The sequence below is a fragment of the Bombina bombina genome, chromosome 12 (genome assembly GCF_027579735.1).
Source record: "Bombina bombina isolate aBomBom1 chromosome 12, aBomBom1.pri, whole genome shotgun sequence".
NCBI classification, from domain to species: Eukaryota; Metazoa; Chordata; class Amphibia; order Anura; family Bombinatoridae; genus Bombina; species Bombina bombina.
The window spans coordinates 111657234-111680219 of NC_069510.1; the positions used below are offsets into that span (position 1 = coordinate 111657234).

General features: G+C 41.4%; 1 protein-coding gene across 1 annotated transcript in view; it reads left to right on the forward strand.

The window, feature by feature from the left end:
- Window positions 1-22986, forward strand: part of MAPKAP1 (MAPK associated protein 1) — a 451857-nt gene that overhangs the window by 234128 nt on the left and 194743 nt on the right. Inside the window, exons 6-7 of the mRNA XM_053695639.1 lie at window positions 114-290; window positions 20234-20343. Coding sequence (XP_053551614.1) covers window positions 114-290; window positions 20234-20343 — 287 coding nt within the window. The remainder of the gene's footprint in view (window positions 1-113; window positions 291-20233; window positions 20344-22986) is intronic.

The following is a 22986-nucleotide window of genomic DNA, read 5'->3' on the forward strand; positions in this document are numbered from 1 at the left end:
GGCAGAAATTACTAAAATAATATGTGACTTTAGGGGAGTAGCGGGTGGCTCAAAGGACTAATATTATAGGGGTTTGTATATACAGTATCCAGTAACACTGATCTTTCTTTTAGTGATAATGTGGATTCATTCTGTCTGCACATTGCTGAGGATGATGGAGAAGTGGACACAGATTTTCCACCCTTGGATTCCAATGAACCCATTCACAAGTTTGGTTTTAGCACCCTGGCTCTTGTGGAAAAGTATTCATCCCCCGGGCTGGCAGCTAAGCAGTCTCTCTTCGTCAGGATGTGAGTATAAGGCAGGAATAAAATGATACACTATGTACATGTCCACTAATGACAGTGACATGCTTACAGGATCAGTCCCTGCTAGGTATAAAGTGCACTAATAACAGTGACCTGTTTACATGATCAGTCCCTGCTAGGGATAAAGTCCACTAATGACAGTGACATGCTTACAGGATCAGTCCCTGCTAGGGATAAAGTGCACTAATGCCAATGACATGTTTACAGGATCAGTCCCTACTAGGGATAAAGTACACTAATGACAGTGACATGTTTACAGGATCAGTCCCTGCTAGGGATAAAGTGCATTCATGACAGTGACATGTTTACAGGATCAGCCCCTGCTATAGATAAAGTGCACTAATGACAGTGACATGTTTACAGGATCAGTCACTGCTAGGGATAAAGTGCACTAATGACAGAGACATGTTTACAGGATCAGTCCCTCCTGGGGATAAAGTGCACTAATGACAGTAACATGTTTACAGAATCAGTTCCTGCTAGTGATAAAGTGCACTAATGACAGTAACATGTTTACAGGATCAGTCCCTGCTAGGGATAAAGTGCAGTAATAACAGTGACATGTTTACAGGATCAGTCTCTGCTAGGGATAAAGTGCACTAATGACAGTGACATGTTTACAGGATCAGTCCCTGCAAGGGATAAAGTGCACTAATGACATTGACATGTTTACAGGATCAGTCCCTGATAGGGATAAAATGCACTAATGACAGTGACATGTTTACAGGATCAGTCCCTGCTACGGATAATGTGCACTAATGACAGTGACCTGTTTACAGGATCAGTCCCTGCTAGGGATAAAGTGCACTAATGACAGTGACATGTTTACAGGATCAGTCCCTGCTAGGGATAAAGTGCACTAATGACAGTAACATGTTTACAGGATCAGTTCCTGCTAGGAATAAAGTACTGTACACTAATGACAGTAACATGTTTACAGGATCCGTCACTGCTAGGGATAAAGTGCACTAATGACAGTGACATGTTTACAGGATCAGTCTCTGCTAGGAATAAAGTGCACTAATGACAGTGACATGTTTACAGGATCAGTCCATGCTAGGTATAAAGTGCACTAATGACAGTGACATGTTTACAGGATCAGTCCCTGTTAGGTATAAAGTGCACTAATAACAGTGACATGTTTACAGGATCAGTCCCTGCTAGGTATAAAGTGCACTAATGACAGTGACATGTTTACAGGATCAGTCCCTGCTAGGTATAAAGTGCACTAATGACAGTGACATGTTTACAGGATCAGTCACTGCTAGGGATAAAGTGCACTAACGACAGAGACATGTTTACAGGATCAGTCCCTGCTAGGGATATAGTGCACTAATGACAGTGAAATGTTTACAGGATCAGTCCCTGCTAGAGATAAAGTGCACTAATGACAGTGACATGTTTACAGGATCAGTCCCTGCTAGGGATAAAGTGCACTAATGACAGTGACATGTTTACAGGATCAGTCCATGCTAGGTATAAAGTGCACTAATGACAGTGACATGTTTACAGGATCAGTCCCTGTTAGGTATAAAGTGCACTAATAACAGTGACATGTTTACAGGATTAGTCCCTGCTAGGTATAAAGTGCACTAATGACAGTGACATGTTTACAGGATCAGTCCCTGCTAGGTATAAAGTGCACTAATGACAGTGACATGTTTACAGGATCAGTCACTGCTAGGTATAAAGTGCACTAATGACAGACATATTTACAGGATCAGTCCCTTCTAGGTATAAAGTGCACTAATGACAGAGACATGTTTACAGGATCAGTCCCTGCTATGGATAAAGTGCACTAATGACAGTGAAATGTTTACAGGATCAGTCCCTGCTAGAGATAAAGTGCACTAATGAAAGTGACATGTTTGCAGGATCAGTCACTCCTAGGAATAAAGTGCACTAATGACAGTGACATGTTTACAGGATCAGTCCCTGCTGGGGATAAAGTGCACTAATGACAGTAACATGTTTACAGGATCAGTTCCTGCTAGTGATGAAGTGCAATAATGACAGTAACATGTTTACAGGATCAGTCCCTGCTAAGAATAAAGTTCACTAATGACAGTGGCATGTTTACAGGATCAGTCCCTGCTAGGGATAAAGTGCACTAATAACAGTGACATGTTTACAGGATCAGTCCCTGCTAGGGATAAAATGCACTAATCACAGTGACATGTTTACAGGATCAGTCCCTGCTAGGGATAATGTGCACTAATGACAGTGACCTGTTTACAGGATCAGTCCCTGCTGGGGATAAAGTGCACTAATGACAGTGACATGTTAACAGTATTAGTCCCTGCTGGGGATAAAGTGCACTAATGACAGTGACATGTATAAGGATCCGTCACTGCTAGGGATAAAGTGCACTAATGACAGTGACATGTTTACAGTATCAGTCCCTGCTGGGGATAAAGTGCACTAATGACAGTGACATGTATAAGGATCCTTCACTGCTAGGGATAAAGTGCACTAATGACAGTGACATGTTTACAGTATCAGTCCCTGCTGGGGATAAAGTGCACTAATGACAGTGACATGTTTACAGGATCAGCCCCTGCTAGGTATAAAATGCACCAATGACAGTGACATGTTTACAGGATCAGTCCCTGCTAGGGATAAAGTGCACTAATGACAGTGACATGTTTACAGGATCAGCCCCTGCTAGGTATAAAATACACTAATGACAGTGACATGTTTACTGGATCAGTTCCTGCTAGAGATAAAGTGCACTAATGACAGTGAGATGTTTACAGGATCAATCCCTGCTAGGGATAAGGTGCACTAATGACAGTAACATGTTTACAGGATCAGTTCCTGCTAGGGATAAAGTGCACTAATGACAGTGACATGTTTACAGGATCAGTCTCTGCTAGGGATAAAGTGCACTAATGACAGTGACATGTTTACAGGATCAGTCACTGCTAGGGATAAAGTGCACTAATGACAGTGACATGTTTATAGGATCAGTCCCTGCTAGGGATAATGTGCACTAATGACAGTGACATGTTTACAGGATCAGTCCCTGCTAGGTATAAAGTGCACTAATGACAGTGACATGTTTACAGGATCAGTCCCTGCTAGGTATAAAGTGCACTAATGACAGTGACATGTTTACAGGATCAGTCCCTGCTAGGTATAAAGTGCACTAATGACAGTGACATGTTTACATGATCAGCCCCTGCTAGGTATAAAGTGCACTAATGACAGTAACATGTTTACAGGATCAGCCCCGCTAGGGATAAAGTGCACTAATGACAGTGACATGTTTACAGAATCAGTCCCTGCTAGGGATAAAGTGCACTAATGACAGTAACATGTTTACAGGATCAGTTCCTGCTAGAGATAAAGTGCACTAATGACAGTGAAATGTTTACAGGATCAATCCATGCAAGGGATAAAGTGCACTAATGACAGTAACATGTTTACAGGATCAGTTCCTGCTAGGAATAAAGTACTGTACACTAATGACAGTAACATGTTTACAGGATCCGTCCCTGCTAGGGATAAAGTGCACTAAAGACAGTGACATGTTTACAGGATCAGTCCCTGCTAGGGATAAAGTGCACTAATGACAGTGACATGTTTACAGGATCAGTCCCTGCTAGGAATAAAGTGAACTAATGACAGTGACATGTTTACAGGATCAGTTCCTGCTAGGGATAAAGTGCACTAATGACAGTGACATGTTTACAGGATCAGTCCCTGCTAGGGATAAAGTGCACTTATGACAGTGACATGTTTACAGAATCAGTCCCTGCTAGGTATAAAGTGCACTAATGACATTGACATGTTTACAGGATCAGTCCCTGCTAGGTATAAAGTGCACTAATGACAGTGACATGTTTACAGGATCAGTCCCTGCTAGGGATAAAGTGCACTAATGACAGTGACATGTTTACAGGATCAGTCCCTGCTAGGGATAAAATGCACTAATGACAGTGACATGTTTACAGGATCAGTCCCTGCTAGGGATAATGTGCACTAATGACAGTGACCTGTTTACAGGATCATTCCCTGCTATTGATAAAGTGCACTAATGACAGTGACATGTTTACAGGATCAGTCTCTGCTAGGGATAAAGTGCACTAATGACAGTGACATGTTTTCAGGATCAGTCCCTGCAGGGGATAAAGTGCACTAATGACAGTTTCATGTTTACAGTATTAGTCCCTGCTGGGGATAAAGTCCACTAATGACAGTGACATGTATAAGGATCCGTCACTGCTAGGGATAAAGTGCACTAATGACAGCGACATGTTTACAGTATCAGTCCCTGCTGGGGATAAAGTGCACTAATGACAGTGACATGTTTACAGGATCAGCCCCTGCTTGGTATAAAATGCACCAATGACAGTGACATGTTTACAGGATCAGTCCCTGCTAGGGATAAAGTGCAGTAATGACAGTGACATGTTTACAGGATCAGTCCCTGCTAGGGATAAAGTGCACTAATGACAGTGAAATGTTTACAGGATCAGTCCCTGCTAGGTATAAAGTGCACTAATGACAGTGACATGTTTACAGGATCAGTCCCTGCTAGGTATAAAGTGCACTAATGACAGTGACATGTTTACAGGATCAGTCCCTGCTAGGTATAAAGTGCACTAATGACAGTGACATGTTTACAGGATCAGTCCCTGCTAGGTATAAAGTGCACTAATGACAGTGACATGTTTACATGATCAGCCCCTGCTAGGTATAAAGTGCACTAATGACAGTAACATGTTTACAGGATCAGCCCCTGCTATGGATAAAGTGCACTAATGACAGTGACATGTGTACAGGATCAGTCCCTGCTAGGTATAAAGTGCACTAATGACAGTGACATGTTTACAGAATCAGTCCCTGCTAGGGATAAAGTGCACTAATGACAGTAACATGTTTACAGGATCAATCCCTGCTAGGGATAAAGTGCACTAATGACAGTAACATGTTTACAGGATCAGTTCCTGCTAGGGATAAATTACTGTACACTAATGACAGCAACATGTTTACAGGATCTGTCCCTGCTAGGGATAAAATACACTAATGACAGTGACATGTTTACAGGATCAGTCCCTGCTAGGAATAAAGTGCACTAATGACAGTGACATGTTTACAGGATCAGTCCCTGCTAGGGATAAAGTGCACTAATGACAGTGACATGTTTACAGGATCAGTCCCTGCTAGGGATAAAGTGCACTAATGACAGTGACATGTTTACAGGATCAGTCCCTGCTAGGTATAAAATGCACCAATGACAGTGACATGTTTACAGGATCAGTCCCTGCTAGGGATAAAGTGCAGTAATGACAGTGACATGTTTACAGGATCAGTCCCTGCTAGGGATAAAGTGCACTAATGACAGTGAAATGTTTACAGGATCAGTCCCTGCTAGGTATAAAGTGCACTAATGACAGTGACATGTTTACAGGATCAGTCCCTGCTAGGTATAAAGTGCACTAATGACAGTGACATGTTTACAGGATCAGTCCCTGCTAGGTATAAAGTGCACTAATGACAGTGACATGTTTACAGGATCAGTCCCTGCTAGGTATAAAGTGCACTAATGACAGTGACATGTTTACATGATCAGCCCCTGCTAGGTATAAAGTGCACTAATGACAGTAACATGTTTACAGGATCAGCCCCTGCTATGGATAAAGTGCACTAATGACAGTGACATGTGTACAGGATCAGTCCCTGCTAGGTATAAAGTGCACTAATGACAGTGACATGTTTACAGAATCAGTCCCTGCTAGGGATAAAGTGCACTAATGACAGTAACATGTTTACAGGATCAATCCCTGCTAGGGATAAAGTGCACTAATGACAGTAACATGTTTACAGGATCAGTTCCTGCTAGGGATAAATTACTGTACACTAATGACAGCAACATGTTTACAGGATCTGTCCCTGCTAGGGATAAAATACACTAATGACAGTGACATGTTTACAGGATCAGTCCCTGCTAGGAATAAAGTGCACTAATGACAGTGACATGTTTACAGGATCAGTCCCTGCTAGGGATAAAGTGCACTAATGACAGTGACATGTTTACAGGATCAGTCCCTGCTAGGGATAAAGTGCACTAATGACAGTGACATGTTTACAGGATCAGTCCCTGCTAGGTATAAAGTGCACTAATGACAGTGACATGTTTACAGGATCAGTCACTGTTAGGTATAAAGTGCACTAATAACAGTGACATGTTTACAGGATCAGTCCCTGCTAGTAATAAAGTGCACTAATGACAGTGACATGTTTACAGGATCAGTCCCTGCTAGGTATAAAGTGTACTAATGACAGTGTCATGTTTACAGGATCATTTCCTGCTAGTTATAAAGTGCACTAATGACAGTGACATGTTTACAGGATCAGTCTCTGCTAGGGATAAAGTGCACTAATGACAGTGAAATGTTTACAGGATCCTTCACTGCTAGGGATAAAGTGCACTAATGACAGTGACATGTTTACAGTATCAGTCCCTGCTGGGGATAAAGTGCACTAATGACAGTGACATGTTTACAGGATCAGCCCCTGCTAGGTATAAAATGCACCAATGACAGTGACATGTTTACAGGATCAGTCCCTGCTAGGGATAAAGTGCACTAATGACAGTGACATGTTTACAGGATCAGCCCCTGCTAGGTATAAAATGCACTAATGACAGTGACATGTTTACTGGATCAGTTCCTGCTAGAGATAAAGTGCACTAATGACAGTGAGATGTTTACAGGATCAATCCCTGCTAGGGATAAGGTGCACTAATGACAGTAACATGTTTACAGGATCAGTTCCTGCTAGGGATAAAGTGCACTAATGACAGTGACATGTTTACAGGATCAGTCTCTGCTAGGGATAAAGTGCACTAATGACAGTGACATGTTTACAGGATCAGTCACTGCTAGGGATAAAGTGCACTAATGACAGTGACATGTTTATAGGATCAGTCCCTGCTAGGGATAATGTGCACTAATGACAGTGACATGTTTACAGGATCAGTCCCTGCTAGGTATAAAGTGCACTAATGACAGTGACATGTTTACAGGATCAGTCCCTGCTAGGTATAAAGTGCACTAATGACAGTGACATGTTTACAGGATCAGTCCCTGCTAGGTATAAAGTGCACTAATGACAGTGACATGTTTACATGATCAGCCCCTGCTAGGTATAAAGTGCACTAATGACAGTAACATGTTTACAGGATCAGCCCCGCTAGGGATAAAGTGCACTAATGACAGTGACATGTTTACAGAATCAGTCCCTGCTAGGGATAAAGTGCACTAATGACAGTAACATGTTTACAGGATCAGTTCCTGCTAGAGATAAAGTGCACTAATGACAGTGAAATGTTTACAGGATCAATCCATGCAAGGGATAAAGTGCACTAATGACAGTAACATGTTTACAGGATCAGTTCCTGCTAGGAATAAAGTACTGTACACTAATGACAGTAACATGTTTACAGGATCCGTCCCTGCTAGGGATAAAGTGCACTAAAGACAGTGACATGTTTACAGGATCAGTCCCTGCTAGGGATAAAGTGCACTAATGACAGTGACATGTTTACAGGATCAGTCCCTGCTAGGAATAAAGTGCACTAATGACAGTGACATGTTTACAGGATCAGTTCCTGCTAGGGATAAAGTGCACTAATGACAGTGACATGTTTACAGGATCAGTCCCTGCTAGGTATAAAGTGCACTAATGACAGTGACATGTTTACAGGATCAGTCCCTGCTAGGGATAAAGTGCACTAATGACAGTGACATGTTTACAGGATCAGTCCCTGCTAGGGATAAAATGCACTAATGACAGTGACATGTTTACAGGATCAGTCCCTGCTAGGGATAATGTGCACTAATGACAGTGACCTGTTTACAGGATCATTCCCTGCTATTGATAAAGTGCACTAATGACAGTGACATGTTTACAGGATCAGTCTCTGCTAGGGATAAAGTGCACTAATGACAGTGACATGTTTTCAGGATCAGTCCCTGCAGGGGATAAAGTGCACTAATGACAGTTTCATGTTTACAGTATTAGTCCCTGCTGGGGATAAAGTCCACTAATGACAGTGACATGTATAAGGATCCGTCACTGCTAGGGATAAAGTGCACTAATGACAGCGACATGTTTACAGTATCAGTCCCTGCTGGGGATAAAGTGCACTAATGACAGTGACATGTTTACAGGATCAGCCCCTGCTTGGTATAAAATGCACCAATGACAGTGACATGTTTACAGGATCAGTCCCTGCTAGGGATAAAGTGCAGTAATGACAGTGACATGTTTACAGGATCAGTCCCTGCTAGGGATAAAGTGCACTAATGACAGTGAAATGTTTACAGGATCAGTCCCTGCTAGGTATAAAGTGCACTAATGACAGTGACATGTTTACAGGATCAGTCCCTGCTAGGTATAAAGTGCACTAATGACAGTGACATGTTTACAGGATCAGTCCCTGCTAGGTATAAAGTGCACTAATGACAGTGACATGTTTACAGGATCAGTCCCTGCTAGGTATAAAGTGCACTAATGACAGTGACATGTTTACATGATCAGCCCCTGCTAGGTATAAAGTGCACTAATGACAGTAACATGTTTACAGGATCAGCCCCTGCTATGGATAAAGTGCACTAATGACAGTGACATGTGTACAGGATCAGTCCCTGCTAGGTATAAAGTGCACTAATGACAGTGACATGTTTACAGAATCAGTCCCTGCTAGGGATAAAGTGCACTAATGACAGTAACATGTTTACAGGATCAATCCCTGCTAGGGATAAAGTGCACTAATGACAGTAACATGTTTACAGGATCAGTTCCTGCTAGGGATAAATTACTGTACACTAATGACAGCAACATGTTTACAGGATCCGTCCCTGCTAGGGATAAAATACACTAATGACAGTGACATGTTTACAGGATCAGTCCCTGCTAGGAATAAAGTGCACTAATGACAGTGACATGTTTACAGGATCAGTCCCTGCTAGGGATAAAGTGCACTAATGACAGTGACATGTTTACAGGATCAGTCCCTGCTAGGGATAAAGTGCACTAATGACAGTGACATGTTTACAGGATCAGTCCCTGCTAGGTATAAAGTGCACTAATGACAGTGACATGTTTACAGGATCAGTCACTGTTAGGTATAAAGTGCACTAATAACAGTGACATGTTTACAGGATCAGTCCCTGCTAGTAATAAAGTGCACTAATGACAGTGACATGTTTACAGGATCAGTCCCTGCTAGGTATAAAGTGCACTAATGACAGTGTCATGTTTACAGGATCATTTCCTGCTAGTGATAAAGTGCACTAATGACAGTGACATGTTTACAGGATCAGTCTCTGCTAGGGATAAAGTGCACTAAAGACAGTGAAATGTTTACAGGATCAGTCCCTGCTAGGGATAAAGTGCACTAATGACAGTGACATGTTTACAGGATCAGTCACTGCTAGGAATAAAGTGCATTAATGACAGTGCCATGTTTACAGGATCAGTCCCTGCTGGGGATAAACTGCACTAATGACAGTAACATGTTTATAGGATCAGTTCCTGCTAGTGATAAAGTGCACTAATGACAGTGACATGTTTACAGGATCAGTCCCTGCTGGGGATAAAGTGCACTAATGACAGTGACATGTTTACAGTATTAGTCCCTGCTGGGGAAATAGTGCCCTAATGACAGTGACCTGTTTACAGGATCAGTCCCTGCTTTGGATAAAGTGCACTAATGACAGTGACATGTTTACAGGATCAATCCCTGCTATTGATAAAGTGCACGAATGACAGTGACATGTTTACAGGATCAGCCCCTGCTAGGTATGAAATGCACTAATGACAGTGACATGTTTACAGGATCAGCCCCTGCTAGGGATAAAGTGCACTAATGACAGTGACATGTGTACAGGATCAGTGCCTGCTAGGGATAAAGTGCACTAATGACAGTGACATGTTTACAGGATCAGTCCCTGCTAGGAATAAAGTGCACTAATGACAGTGACATGTTTACAGGATCAGTTCCTGCTAGGGATAAAGTGCACTAATGACAGTGACATGTTTACAGGATCAGTCCCTGCTAGGGATAAAGTGCACTAATGACAGTGACATGTTTACAGGATCAGTCCCTGCTAGGTATAAAGTGCACTAATGACATTGACATGTTTACAGGATCAATCCCTGCTAGGTATAAAGTGCACTAATGACAGTGACATGTTTACAGGATCAGTCCCTGCTAGGGATAAAGTGCACTAATGACAGTGACATGTTTACAGGATCAGTCCCTGCTAGGGATAAAATGCACTAATGACAGTGACATGTTTACAGGATCAGTCCCTGCTAGGGATAAAGTGCACTAATGACAGTGAAATGTTTACAGGATCAGTCCCTGCTAGGTATAAAGTGCACTAATGACAGTGACATGTTTACAGGATCAGTCCCTGCTAGGTATAAAGTGCACTAATGACAGTGACATGTTTACAGGATCAGTCCCTGCTAGGGATAAATTGCACTAATGACAGTGACATGTTTACAGGATCAGTCCCTGCTAGGTATAAAGTGCACTAATGACATTGACATGTTTACAGGATCAGTCCCTGCTAGGTATAAAGTGCACTAATGACAGTGACATGTTTACAGGATCAGTCCCTGCTAGGGATAAAGTGCACTAATGACAGTGACATGTTTACAGGATCAGTCCCTGCTAGGGATAATATGCACTAATGACAGTGACATGTTTACAGGATCAGTCCCTGCTAGGGATAATGTGCACTAATGACAGTGACCTGTTTACAGGATCATTCCCTGCTATTGATATAGTGCACTAATGACAGTGACATGTTTACAGGATCAGTCTCTGCTAGGGATAAAGTGCACTAATGACAGTGACATGTATAAGGATCCGTCACTGCTAGGGATAAAGTGCACTAATGACAGCGACATGTTTACAGTATCAGTCCCTGCTGGGGATAAAGTGCACTAATGACAGTGACATGTTTACAGGATCAGCCCCTGCTTGGTATAAAATGCACCAATGACAGTGACATGTTTACAGGATCAGTCCCTGCTAGGGATAAAGTGCAGTAATGACAGTGACATGTTTACAGGATCAGTCCCTGCTAGGGATAAAGTGCACTAATGACAGTGAAATGTTTACAGGATCAGTCCCTGCTAGGTATAAAGTGCACTAATGACAGTGACATGTTTACAGGATCAGTCCCTGCTAGGTATAAAGTGCACTAATGACAGTGACATGTTTACAGGATCAGTCCCTGCTAGGTATAAAGTGCACTAATGACAGTGACATGTTTACAGGATCAGTCCCTGCTAGGTATAAAGTACACTAATGACAGTGACATGTTTACATGATCAGCCCCTGCTAGGTATAAAGTGCACTAATGACAGTAACATGTTTACAGGATCAGCCCCTGCTATGGATAAAGTGCACTAATGACAGTGACATGTGTACAGGATCAGTCCCTGCTAGGTATAAAGTGCACTAATGACAGTGACATGTTTACAGAATCAGTCCCTGCTAGGGATAAAGTGCACTAATGACAGTAACATGTTTACAGGATCAATCCCTGCTAGGGATAAAGTGCACTAATGACTGTAACATGTTTACAGGATCAGTTCCTGCTAGGGATAAAGTACTGTACACTAATGACAGCAACATGTTTACAGGATCCGTCCCTGCTAGGGATAAAATACACTAATGACAGTGACATGTTTACAGGATCAGTCCCTGCTAGGAATAAAGTGCACTAATGACAGTGACATGTTTACAGGATCAGTCCCTGCTAGGGATAAAGTGCACTAATGACAGTGACATGTTTACAGGATCAGTCCCTGCTAGGGATAAAGTGCACTAATGACAGTGACATGTTTACAGGATCAGTCCCTGCTAGGTATAAAGTGCACTAATGACAGTGACATGTTTACAGGATCAGTCCCTGTTAGGTATAAAGTGCCCTAATAACAGTGACATGTTTACAGGATCAGTCCCTGCTAGTAATAAAGTGCACTAATGACAGCGACATGTTTACAGGATCAGTCCCTGCTAGGTATAAAGTGCACTAATGACAGTGTCATGTTTACAGGATCAGTTCCTGCTAGTGATAAAGTGCACTAATGACAGTGACATGTTTACAGGATCAGTCTCTGCTAGGGATAAAGTGCACTAATGACAGTGAAATGTTTACAGGATCAGTCCCTGCTAGGGATAAAGTGCACTAATGACAGTGACATGTTTACAGGATCAGTCACTGCTAGGAATAAAGTGCATTAATGACAGTGCCATGTTTACAGGATCAGTCCCTGCTGGGGATAAACTGCACTAATGACAGTAACATGTTTATAGGATCAGTTCCTGCTAGTGATAAAGTGCACTAATGACAGTGACCTGTTTACAGGATCAGTCCCTGCTTGGGATAAAGTGCACTAATGACAGTGACATGTTTACAGGATCAGTCCCTGCTGGGGATAAAGTGCACTAATGACAGTGACATGTTTACAGTATTAGTCCCTGCTGGGGAAAAAGTGCCCTAATGACAGTGACATGTATAAGGATCCATCACTGCTAGGGATAAAGTCCACTAATGACAGTGACATGTTTACATTATCAGTCCCTGCTGGGGATAAAGTGCACTAATGACAGTGACATGTTTACAGGATCAGCCCCTGCTAGATATAAAATGCACCAATGACAGTGACATTTTTACAGGATCAATCCCTGCTAGGGATAAAGTGCACTAATGACAGTGACATGTTTACAGGATCAGCCCCTGCTAGGTATGAAATGCACTAATGACAGTGACATGTTTACAGGATCATCCCCTGCTAGGGATAAAGTGCACTAATGACAGTGACATGTGTACAGGATCAGTGCCTGCTAGGGATAAAGTGCACTAATGACAGTGACATGTTTACAGGATCAGTCCCTGCTAGGGATAAAGTGCACTAATGACAGTGACATGTTTACAGGATCAGTCCCTGCTAGGTATAAAGTGCACTAATAACAGTGACATGTTTACAGGATCAGTCCCTGCTAGGTATAAAGTGCACTAATGACAGTGACATGTTTACAGGATCAGTCCTTGCTAGGGATAAAGTGCACTAATGACAGTGACATGTTTACAGGGTCAGTCCCTGCTAGGAATAAAGTGCACTAATGACAGTGACATGTTTACAGGATCAGTCCCTGCTAGGTATAAAGTGCACTAATGACAGTGACCTGTTTACATGATCAGCCCCTGCTAGGTATAAAGTGCACTAATGACAGTAACATGTTTACATGATCAGTCCCTGCTAGGTATAAAGTGCACTAATGACAGTAACATGTTTACATGATCAGCCCCTGCTAGGTATAAAGTGCACTAATGACAGTGACATGTTTACAGGATCAGTCCCTGCTAGGAATAAAATGCACTAATGACAGTGACATGTTTACAGGATCAGTTCCTGCTAGGGATAAAGTGCACTAATGACAGTGACATGTTTACATGATCAGCCCCTGCTAGGTATAAAGTGCACTAATGACAGTAACATTTTTACAGGATCAGCCCCTGCTATGGATAAAGTGCACTAATGACAGTGACATGTGTACAGGATCAGAGGGAGTAGGGCTACTGAAGTATATTTGGGCAGGAGCGACTTCTGGGCAATGCTCCCAGACCATAAAAGTCCCTGAACATGCTGAAAAATATTAGTGGTGTTGTGTATTCACATTGCTCGAGCGCCATCAGTAGCACTTTTTTTTTTGTAATCAGTATTTAAATCCACTGGTATTTTCTAATGGGCTTGACAAACCCAGGAGCCTGTGAGCCAGTGGCTGCGAGAATTTTACCCATGGCTCTTAACCTTTTGGGTTATGGTCTATATTTACAAACCACTGTCTGGCTCCTAAATTTTAAACAGATTTGTCAACCCCTGGTCTAGCAATAGTCTTATGTGCGCTAACATCAGCATTGTATCAGACCCCTGCCACAATATGTGGTGCACTCTAAAATTCATGTTGTTTGTCGCAGGTAGTGCGCAAGTACTGAAGTTCTTCATACAGTTTTGTGCTATTCTAATATTAATAATGTTTTACTTCACATCTTAAAAGTGATACATTTTACAATGGTATTTTGGATTGTGTTTGAGCTCTCCACTTGTAATGCAAGCTTAATAGGTATAAGTATAAATACATTTTGGCTGTATTACTGTAAGGTGCTTTGGATAAAATATTTAACTATTTTCTGGTAATACCACATAATAGTTGTGCGTTATTCTTTATGCAAGGTCGAGCAATAGATAATGCACCCTGGGCTATCGCTTGCATTCCACTTGTAATCAAATGATGCAGGAACTATGATGTATAATATTTGTATAAGAATGGTCCTTTAATTCAGGCTGTAGATTTGTTAATTTCTGGCCTTAGAGATCTTTTATTTCCTTTCGTTTTATCATTTATACATAATTCTGACTTTATACTGTGTTTAGACAATACCTGTTGTGATAGTTGAACATGTTTTCTGGTTACAACTGGCTTGCTTGGTTGGTTGTACAGATCAGCACAGCTACTGGCACCTTTAGTAATTTTGGGCACACCAGCTGCTGCCAACACAAACATCCCTGGCTGGGGTTTATTTTCACATTCCCAGTAGCCAGTGCTGGAAGTAGCAATACAGAGCCCTTGGCTGACATTTATGATGGCCATAAATAACTGATTAGACAAAGGTACCTGTGCCCCAGCTGGGAAGGAAGAGTGTAGGTTGAAGTCATTAGCGGCCTTTCTCTTGCCCAGAGCTCAGATGCGTCTGCGTCGTATTGTGCTCCAGCTGATTAGGCAGGTGTATACCAAGCTGGCAACCCCCAACGTTCAGCCCATGTGCCGGGAATCAGAGGAAGAACCCGTGGGCAGGTAGTGATTGGAAGTATAAGATATTCATCATTAGATAGCGGTGTACACAACAATACCAGGCTGATCACTACTTGCAGCTCTGTCTTCAGTCTTCCATAGAGAAGCATTAAAAGTCAGGTTATTTAAGGGGGCATGAGAGTATGCTGGGGACAGCTTACTTTTCATACAAACACAATTAGAGTACAGCACCTTCCTGTGTGAGTGCAGGAAGCTGCAAAGTCCCCCCCCCCAAAAAAAAACAACAATGATAATCAGCAGCACTTCTTTAGGTTAAAAGACCTTTATTACACAAACTGGTCTCCAGCATACAAACAAAGCGACGCTTCGGATATTCAATCCTTAATCATGCCAGATCAGTAACAGGAAATGTAATTTATACACCTGCAATCACAGTATCTACAAATCCTAGACATATCACCTTTTACTCCCCCTAGTGTACAGGTGCAGTATTAAACATGATTTAGACAAATATTAAAAACATCCTAGTAATTAGTAATCCATTCATTATTTTTAAGATTCTACCTCAATAAGACATTTACCCAAATCTAATTTGAATACACATAAAAGCTGATCATATACATATATACATACATACAATGCAGCTTACTTTTGTCAGTCACTGTGCAAGGGCAAGTGTGTTTAAAAGGCACAAGATTTTGGTTCTCATATCCCGATTAATCTCTTTTAGGATTTACTAGTTTGCCGTAAAGTAATGATGAGTTATTACTGTTAGTTATAAATTGCCAAACATAGTGCGCAGCACTGTACAAAGTTCAAAACATTCATAGGGTGCATTGCAGTTCATACATATACAAGTAAAATAAGGGTAGGTTATGTGTGAGAGTACTTTATAAATAGTACAATCATTCAATTAAAGGGACAGTCTACTTGAAAAGTCTTATTATTTAAAAAGGTAGGTAACCCCTTTATTACCCATTCCCCAGCTTTGCATAACCATCACTGTTATATTAATACACGTTTTACCTCTGTAATTACCTTGTATCTAAGCCTCTGCAGACTGCCCTCTTATTTCAGTTCTTTTAACAGACTTGCATTTTAGCCAATCCGTGCTGACTTTTAAATAACTGCACGGGAGTGAGCGCAATGTTATCTATAAGGCACACATGAACGTAAAAATAAATTGCTCTTATGTGTTACAACATTTCATTATGGCAAATAACTGTGTGGTTAACCTCTTCAAAGGAAGCTAGCTAAACATATCAAGTGAGAGACATTTGTGTGTAACTACCAATAAAAATGTAACTATTAATAGTACATTGCTGCTCCTGAGCATACATAGATATGCTTTTCAATTTGGGATGAATTCTAATTAATAGACCTGATTGCAGTTTACAGGTATAAATAAGCTTCTATACTTCTACACATAGCAACCAATCAGGGTCTAGCATGCAGGTGTGTCAGCACTCCAGTCTGTCTAAGAGGAATAGAAACAATACAATGTACAGATTTTAATTGCAGGAAAAGAAGGCAAAATACATAATGAAAGTGCATTACAGCACGTTTTAATTTTGGGTAATTAAACATTTTATGATGAAATTTATTTTGGGTTATATGTCCCTTTAAAGTAGCACTAAATACACATTGATGCCCAGTTTCTATAATAGATTTTGTATTCAGGAGGCAGAGAACTAATACCATCCCCCCTTCTCCTTTATCATCTCTAAGCCCCCCTCTTCCCCACTCCCCTGTGCAATGCATGGATCACACCATGACTGTAAACCAAGATGGAGAGGCGCGTTAGATGAAAATGATCACTGCCATTAAAGATGAGACCATGTCTCACTTGTCACTGCCTGCGAAAGACAAAGCAGGTTGGGTGAAGCATTCACAGGTATAACAGGATGATACAGATTACAGGGGCTCCAACAGCCCCTCTCTGTTCTAACAGGGAAACAACCTAATGAAAGCCCACAGGAATACAGCTCTTATCTCCTCTATCCACCATACATCACCTGCTACAGAACATCTCTTGGTCCAAACACAAAAGCTCTCACCGCCAAACCAGGTCTTCTGCTGTAACATTACTAAATTATAGAACAAGTGCTAAATCTATATAATGCCTTACCAGCTGAGGCATTGCGCTATAATGCTTCATTAGAGTGTGTCATTTTTATGTTACTGATCCTAACTAACTATGGGCTAGATTTGGAGTTCGGCGGTAGCCGTCAAAACCAGCGTTAGAGGCTCCTAACGCTGGTTTTGGCCGCCCGCTGGTATTTGGAGTCAGTGATTAAAGGGTCTAACGCTCACTTTTCAGCCGCGACTTTTCCATACCGCAGATCCCCTTACGCCATTTGCGTATCCTATCTTTTCAATGGGATCTTTCTAACGCTGGTATTTAGAGTCGTTTCTGAAGTGAGCGTTAGAGCTCTAACGGCAAAATTCCAGCCGCCTGAAAATAGCAGGAGTTAAGAGCTTTCTGGCTAACGCCGGTTCATAAAGCTCTTAACTACTGTACCCTAAAGTACACTAACACCCATAAACTACCTATGTACCCCTAAACCGAGCTCCCCCCACATCGCCGCCACTCGATTCAAATTTTTAACCCCTAATCTGCCGACCGCCACCTACGTTATACTTATGTACCCCTAATCTGCTGCCCCTAACCCCGCCGACCCCTGTATTACATTTATTAACCCCTAACCTGCCCCCCACAACGTCGCCGCCAGCTACTTAAAATAATTAACCCCTAATCTTCCGACCGCAAAGCGCCGCCACCTACGTTATCCCTATGTACCCCTAATCTGCTACCCCTAACACCGCCGACCCCTATATTATATTTATTAACCCCTAATCTGCCCCCCTCAACATCGCCGACACCTGCCTACACTTATTAACCCCTAATCTGCCGAGCGGACCTGAGCGCTACTATAATAAAGTTATTAACCCCTAACCCGCCTCACTAACCCTATCATAAATAGTATTAACCCCTAATCTGCCCTCCCTAACATCGCCGACACCTACCTTCAATTATTAACCCCTAATCTGCCGAGCGGAGCTCACCGCTATTCTAATAAATTGATTAACCCCTAAAGCTAAGTCTAACCCTAACACTAACACCCCCCTAACTTAAATATAATTTACATCTAACGAAATTAATTAACTCTTATTAAATAAATGATTCCTATTTAAAGCTAAATACTTACCTGTAAAATAAATCCTAATATAGCTACAATATAAATTATAATTATATTATAGCTATTTTAGGATTAATATTTATTTTACAGGTAACTTTGTATTTATTTTAACCAGGTACAATAGCTATTAAATAGTTAAGAACTATTTAATAGTTACCTAGTTAAAATAATAACAAATTTACCTGTAAAATAAATCCTAACCTAAGATATAATTAAACCTAACACTACCCTATCAATAAATTAATTAAATAAACTACCTACAATTACCTACAATTAACCTAACACTACACTATCAATAAATTAATTAAATACAATTGCTACAAATAAATACAATTAAATAAACTAGCTAAAGTACAAAAAATAAAAAAGAACTAAGTTACAAAAAATAATAAAATATTTACAAACATAAGAAAAATATTACAACAATTTTAAACTAATTACACCTACTCTAAGCCCCCTAATAAAATAACAAAGCCCCCCAAAATAAAAAATTCCCTACCCTATTCTAAATTAAAAAAGTTACAAGCTCTTTTACCTTACCAGCCCTGAACAGGGCCCTTTGCGGGGCATGCCCCAAGGATTTCAGCTCTTTTGCCTGTAAAAAAAAACATACCATACCCCCCCCCCCAACATTACAACCCACCACCCACATACCCCTAATCTAACCCAAACCCCCCTTAAATAAACCTAACACTAAGCCCCTGAAGATCTTCCTACCTTGTCTTCACCATACCAGGTTCACCGATCCGTCCTGGCTCCAACATCTTCATCCAACCCAAGCGGGGGTTGGCGATCCATCATCCGATGCTGAAGAGGTCCAGAAGAGGCTCCAAAGTCTTCCTCCTATCCGGCAAGAAGAGGACATCCGGACCGGCAAACATCTTCTCCAAGCGGCATCTTCAATCTTCTTCCATCCGGTGCGGAGCGGGTCCATCTTGAAGCAGGCGACGCGGATCCATCCTCTTCTTCCGTTGTCTCCCAACGAATGACGGTTCCTTTAAGGGACGTCATCCAAGATGGTGTCCCTCGAATTCCGATTGGCTGATAGGATTCTATCAGCCAATCGGAATTAAGGTAGGAATTTTCTGATTGGCTGATGGAATCAGCCAATCAGAATCAAGTTCAATCCGATTGGCTGATCCAATCAGCCAATCAGATTGAGCTCGCATTCTATTGGCTGATGCGGTTTGGGGGAGGGCAGGTGGGTCTGGTTTGGGGGAGGGCAGGTGGGTCTGGTTTGGGGGAGGACAGGTGGGTCTGATTTGGCGGGAGGACAGGTGGGTCTGATTTGGGCGAGGGCAGGTGGGTCTGATTTAGGGGGAAGACAGGTGGATCTGATTTGGGGAGGGCAGGTGAGTCTGATTTGGGGGGAGGGCAGGTGGGTCTGATTTGGGGGAGGACAGGTGGGTCTGATTTGGGGGGAGGACAATTGAGTCTGATTTGGGGGGAGGGCAGGTGGGTCTGATTTGGGGGGAGGGCAGGTGGGTCTGATTTGGGGGGAGGACAGGTGGGTCTGATTTGGGGGAGGACAGGCGAGTCTGAGTTGGGGGGAGGGCAGGTGGGTCTGATTTGGGGGGAGGACAGGTGGGTCTGATTTGGGTGAATAGTTGCATCCTGTATAATATGTACAACACTACATTTTGAAAGCAGTTTATCACGTACCACTGAACCATATTAAATGTTATGTAATTCTGGGTAAAAAAACAAGTGATATTTGATGTGACTTCACATGATGTATGTGACCTTGCTAAGCTGGGTTAGTGTATGGGTGACTTCTTGTCCATTAGATGCAGGAAGTGTGAGAACAGACAAATGCCAGACTTGACTTTGAAAGAACAAGAACGGATAAAACATTTTCCTTCTCTCTCCCACAGCAATGCTGCTCACGGCTTCTCCCTCATCCAGGTGGATAGTATGAATGTGGCCATGCGTGAGATCCTGGAGAAAGCACTGAGGCGTAGGAAGGGGTCTCAGAGGAACTCAGGTGAGTGGTTACCTGGGGGAGGAACTGAGGCTCATGAACAGAACAAAGTGGCTAAGCCAACTTTTGGCTCTTAGTCATGTCTGTTTGAATACATATATAATCATTTATCTTTATATCAGCATTTGAATTAGCTGATTTTGCCAGTGGTACCTATACTGAAAGCTTCTATACTTAAGTATAGGCTATAGAAAAGCTATGTAATCATAGCCAGCAGGAGAAGTTAGGGGAGGTAGGGGAGATACTTTTTCCAATTGTTTTCTCTACATACTGGGCTTTGGTTTACAGAGATAATATAAAGAAGCATGTCTGTGTACAGGAAGTGATAAAATAAGGATATCTGATTTCCCTGCAAGCTCAACCAATTTTGATGGGTTGTGGTTTCAAAGAACAAAACCAGCTATTTCAAATGCAAAAGTAAACACAACGGTATGATTTATCATATATAATTTACTCTCCAGCTGATATAACAAGTCATTGGAAACACATTAGGTAAAACCAATTTTACAGCACACTGTCCCTTTAAGGACTGGAACAGGCTTCCCAGTGTGTGTAGTCTTTTCATTCACGTGTTGTTATACACAACCCTTTACTGAAGCTCACTCATCTCTTGTCTTTCATGAATGGGCGCCATAGAATCACTTAGGAATTGGCGAGGCCGGAGAGGCAGTTTTGTCTTTAGGGAATATAGGGGAGCGAGATTGTAGTAAGATCATTATGAGTCAGCAGTAGTGAAAGAATGAGATGCAGAGACACTGTCCTAGATTCATTAAAGACCCCTAGAGAGATATGGGGTTGAAAATAAATACTTAAAGGGATATAAAACCCACCTTTTTTCTTCATGATTCAGATAGGGCAGATTAGATTAGATTAGGAGCCGGCCATTTTTGGTTCAGCACCTTGGTATCGCTTGCTGATTGGTGGCTAAATGTAGCCACCAATCAGCAAGCACTATCCAGGGTGCTGAACCAAAAATGGGCCGTCTCCTACGGTTACATTTCGGCTTATAAAAAAAAAAAAAATACCAAGAAAACCAAGAACAAATGATAAAAGGAGTAAGTTAGAAAGTTGCTTAAAACTGCTGCTGTATCTGAATCATGAAGAAAAAAATTGGGTTTAGTGTCCCTTTAATGTGCATCTAAAACCGTAATTTTGCTATCATCATTTGCAAGGTTTTGCTGTTTCAGAGCATTTCAGGAACACACCCCTTCTAAATGCCTCTTGAGTAAGTTTAGCTTTATTGTAGCCACCCAAGGGCCAGAATAGGCTTATAAATCACTGTATACCTGGAGTGTATTTGACTGTTTGGTTGTGCCCAGTCATAGTTACCAATACCTAACTATGTTTAGGCATAAGACATTAACAGGCCTGCTTTACCTGCAGGCTCAGCCCATTTTATGGACATGTTCTTGAGAACAACAGAGTCAGCTCTTTCAAATAAAAAAAATAAACATAAATGAACTATATCCCATACATTTTCTACTCTACAATAGGTATTACGACACATTTGGAAAAAATATTATAGTACAGTGCGCTCTAGCCCTAGACATTGTATCTGCACAACAGAGCACAGAGCTCTGTGAGACGTGTAAGGTCACTCGACGGCTGCAGCCAAGAAAAGGTTTGCATTCGGGATTTGAAGAGCGTTCCCTACATCTCTATAGGAGCAGAGACAGACTCTGTACAATATACCGTTAGATATAGTCTTTGTATTTTAGTAAATTAGTGTATATAAGAATATGCTTTGTAAAACCAATGTTTTTATTTTGTATATGATATTATGTGACATGGGACTCCAGCATGTTTGTTGAACAAGGACATTTGATGGTTATTAAAAAAATCTGACCATATTCAGTAAACTATTTTATTATGCACTGCATTTATTAGTATGTTTAACTCATTAGAACATGTGATGTTTGCCTTACTGACCCAAGGTAACTCAAAGTTTATCTCTCGCTAAGTGCTAGATTACGAGTGGAGCGCTATCATTTGCGCACAAGCGCTATAGCGTTTTCAAGACCGTTTACACATAAGTTAAATTCCACCCATATTACAAGTTGAAAGTAAATGCGAACACGTGAGCGAAATCTCAATTTATGCTTGAATGATTACCATACTTCAGAGCAGTGGTAAAACGTTACACGAAAAAAATACATTGAAAAGCACAATTACACTCATAATAACACCATCTAATCAAAATTAAATTTTTTTTGCAATAAATAGTTATAAGGGCTCAAAGATATGAGATGTCAGGTGTTGGGGCCAAACGTGCTTTTGCATAGGGATCCATAGGAACACATATATAAATTTAATATGTATTTATGTATTTACAGACTTATATACACATATAAATACAGAAATACATATTATAGAAATACATTCATATATCTCATTGCAATCCCGCGCTTGTGTTTGTGTGAGCTGGCGGCTGTTAATTTTCTTTTGGTTAAAAACAAGGTTTAGTTAAAGTCTAGGGGGAAATACGATCCTGCATTCGCAACTTGGCAAAGTCTTTTTTTCTGCGCGAGGATGAGACTGTGAGAGCGCAATTTTTTTACTTGCGACCTGTAATATTCGCAACTGGTAAAAAAAAGTTGAGTGCAGATAAAGCACTCACAGGAGCACAAATGTGCGCTACACTTGTAA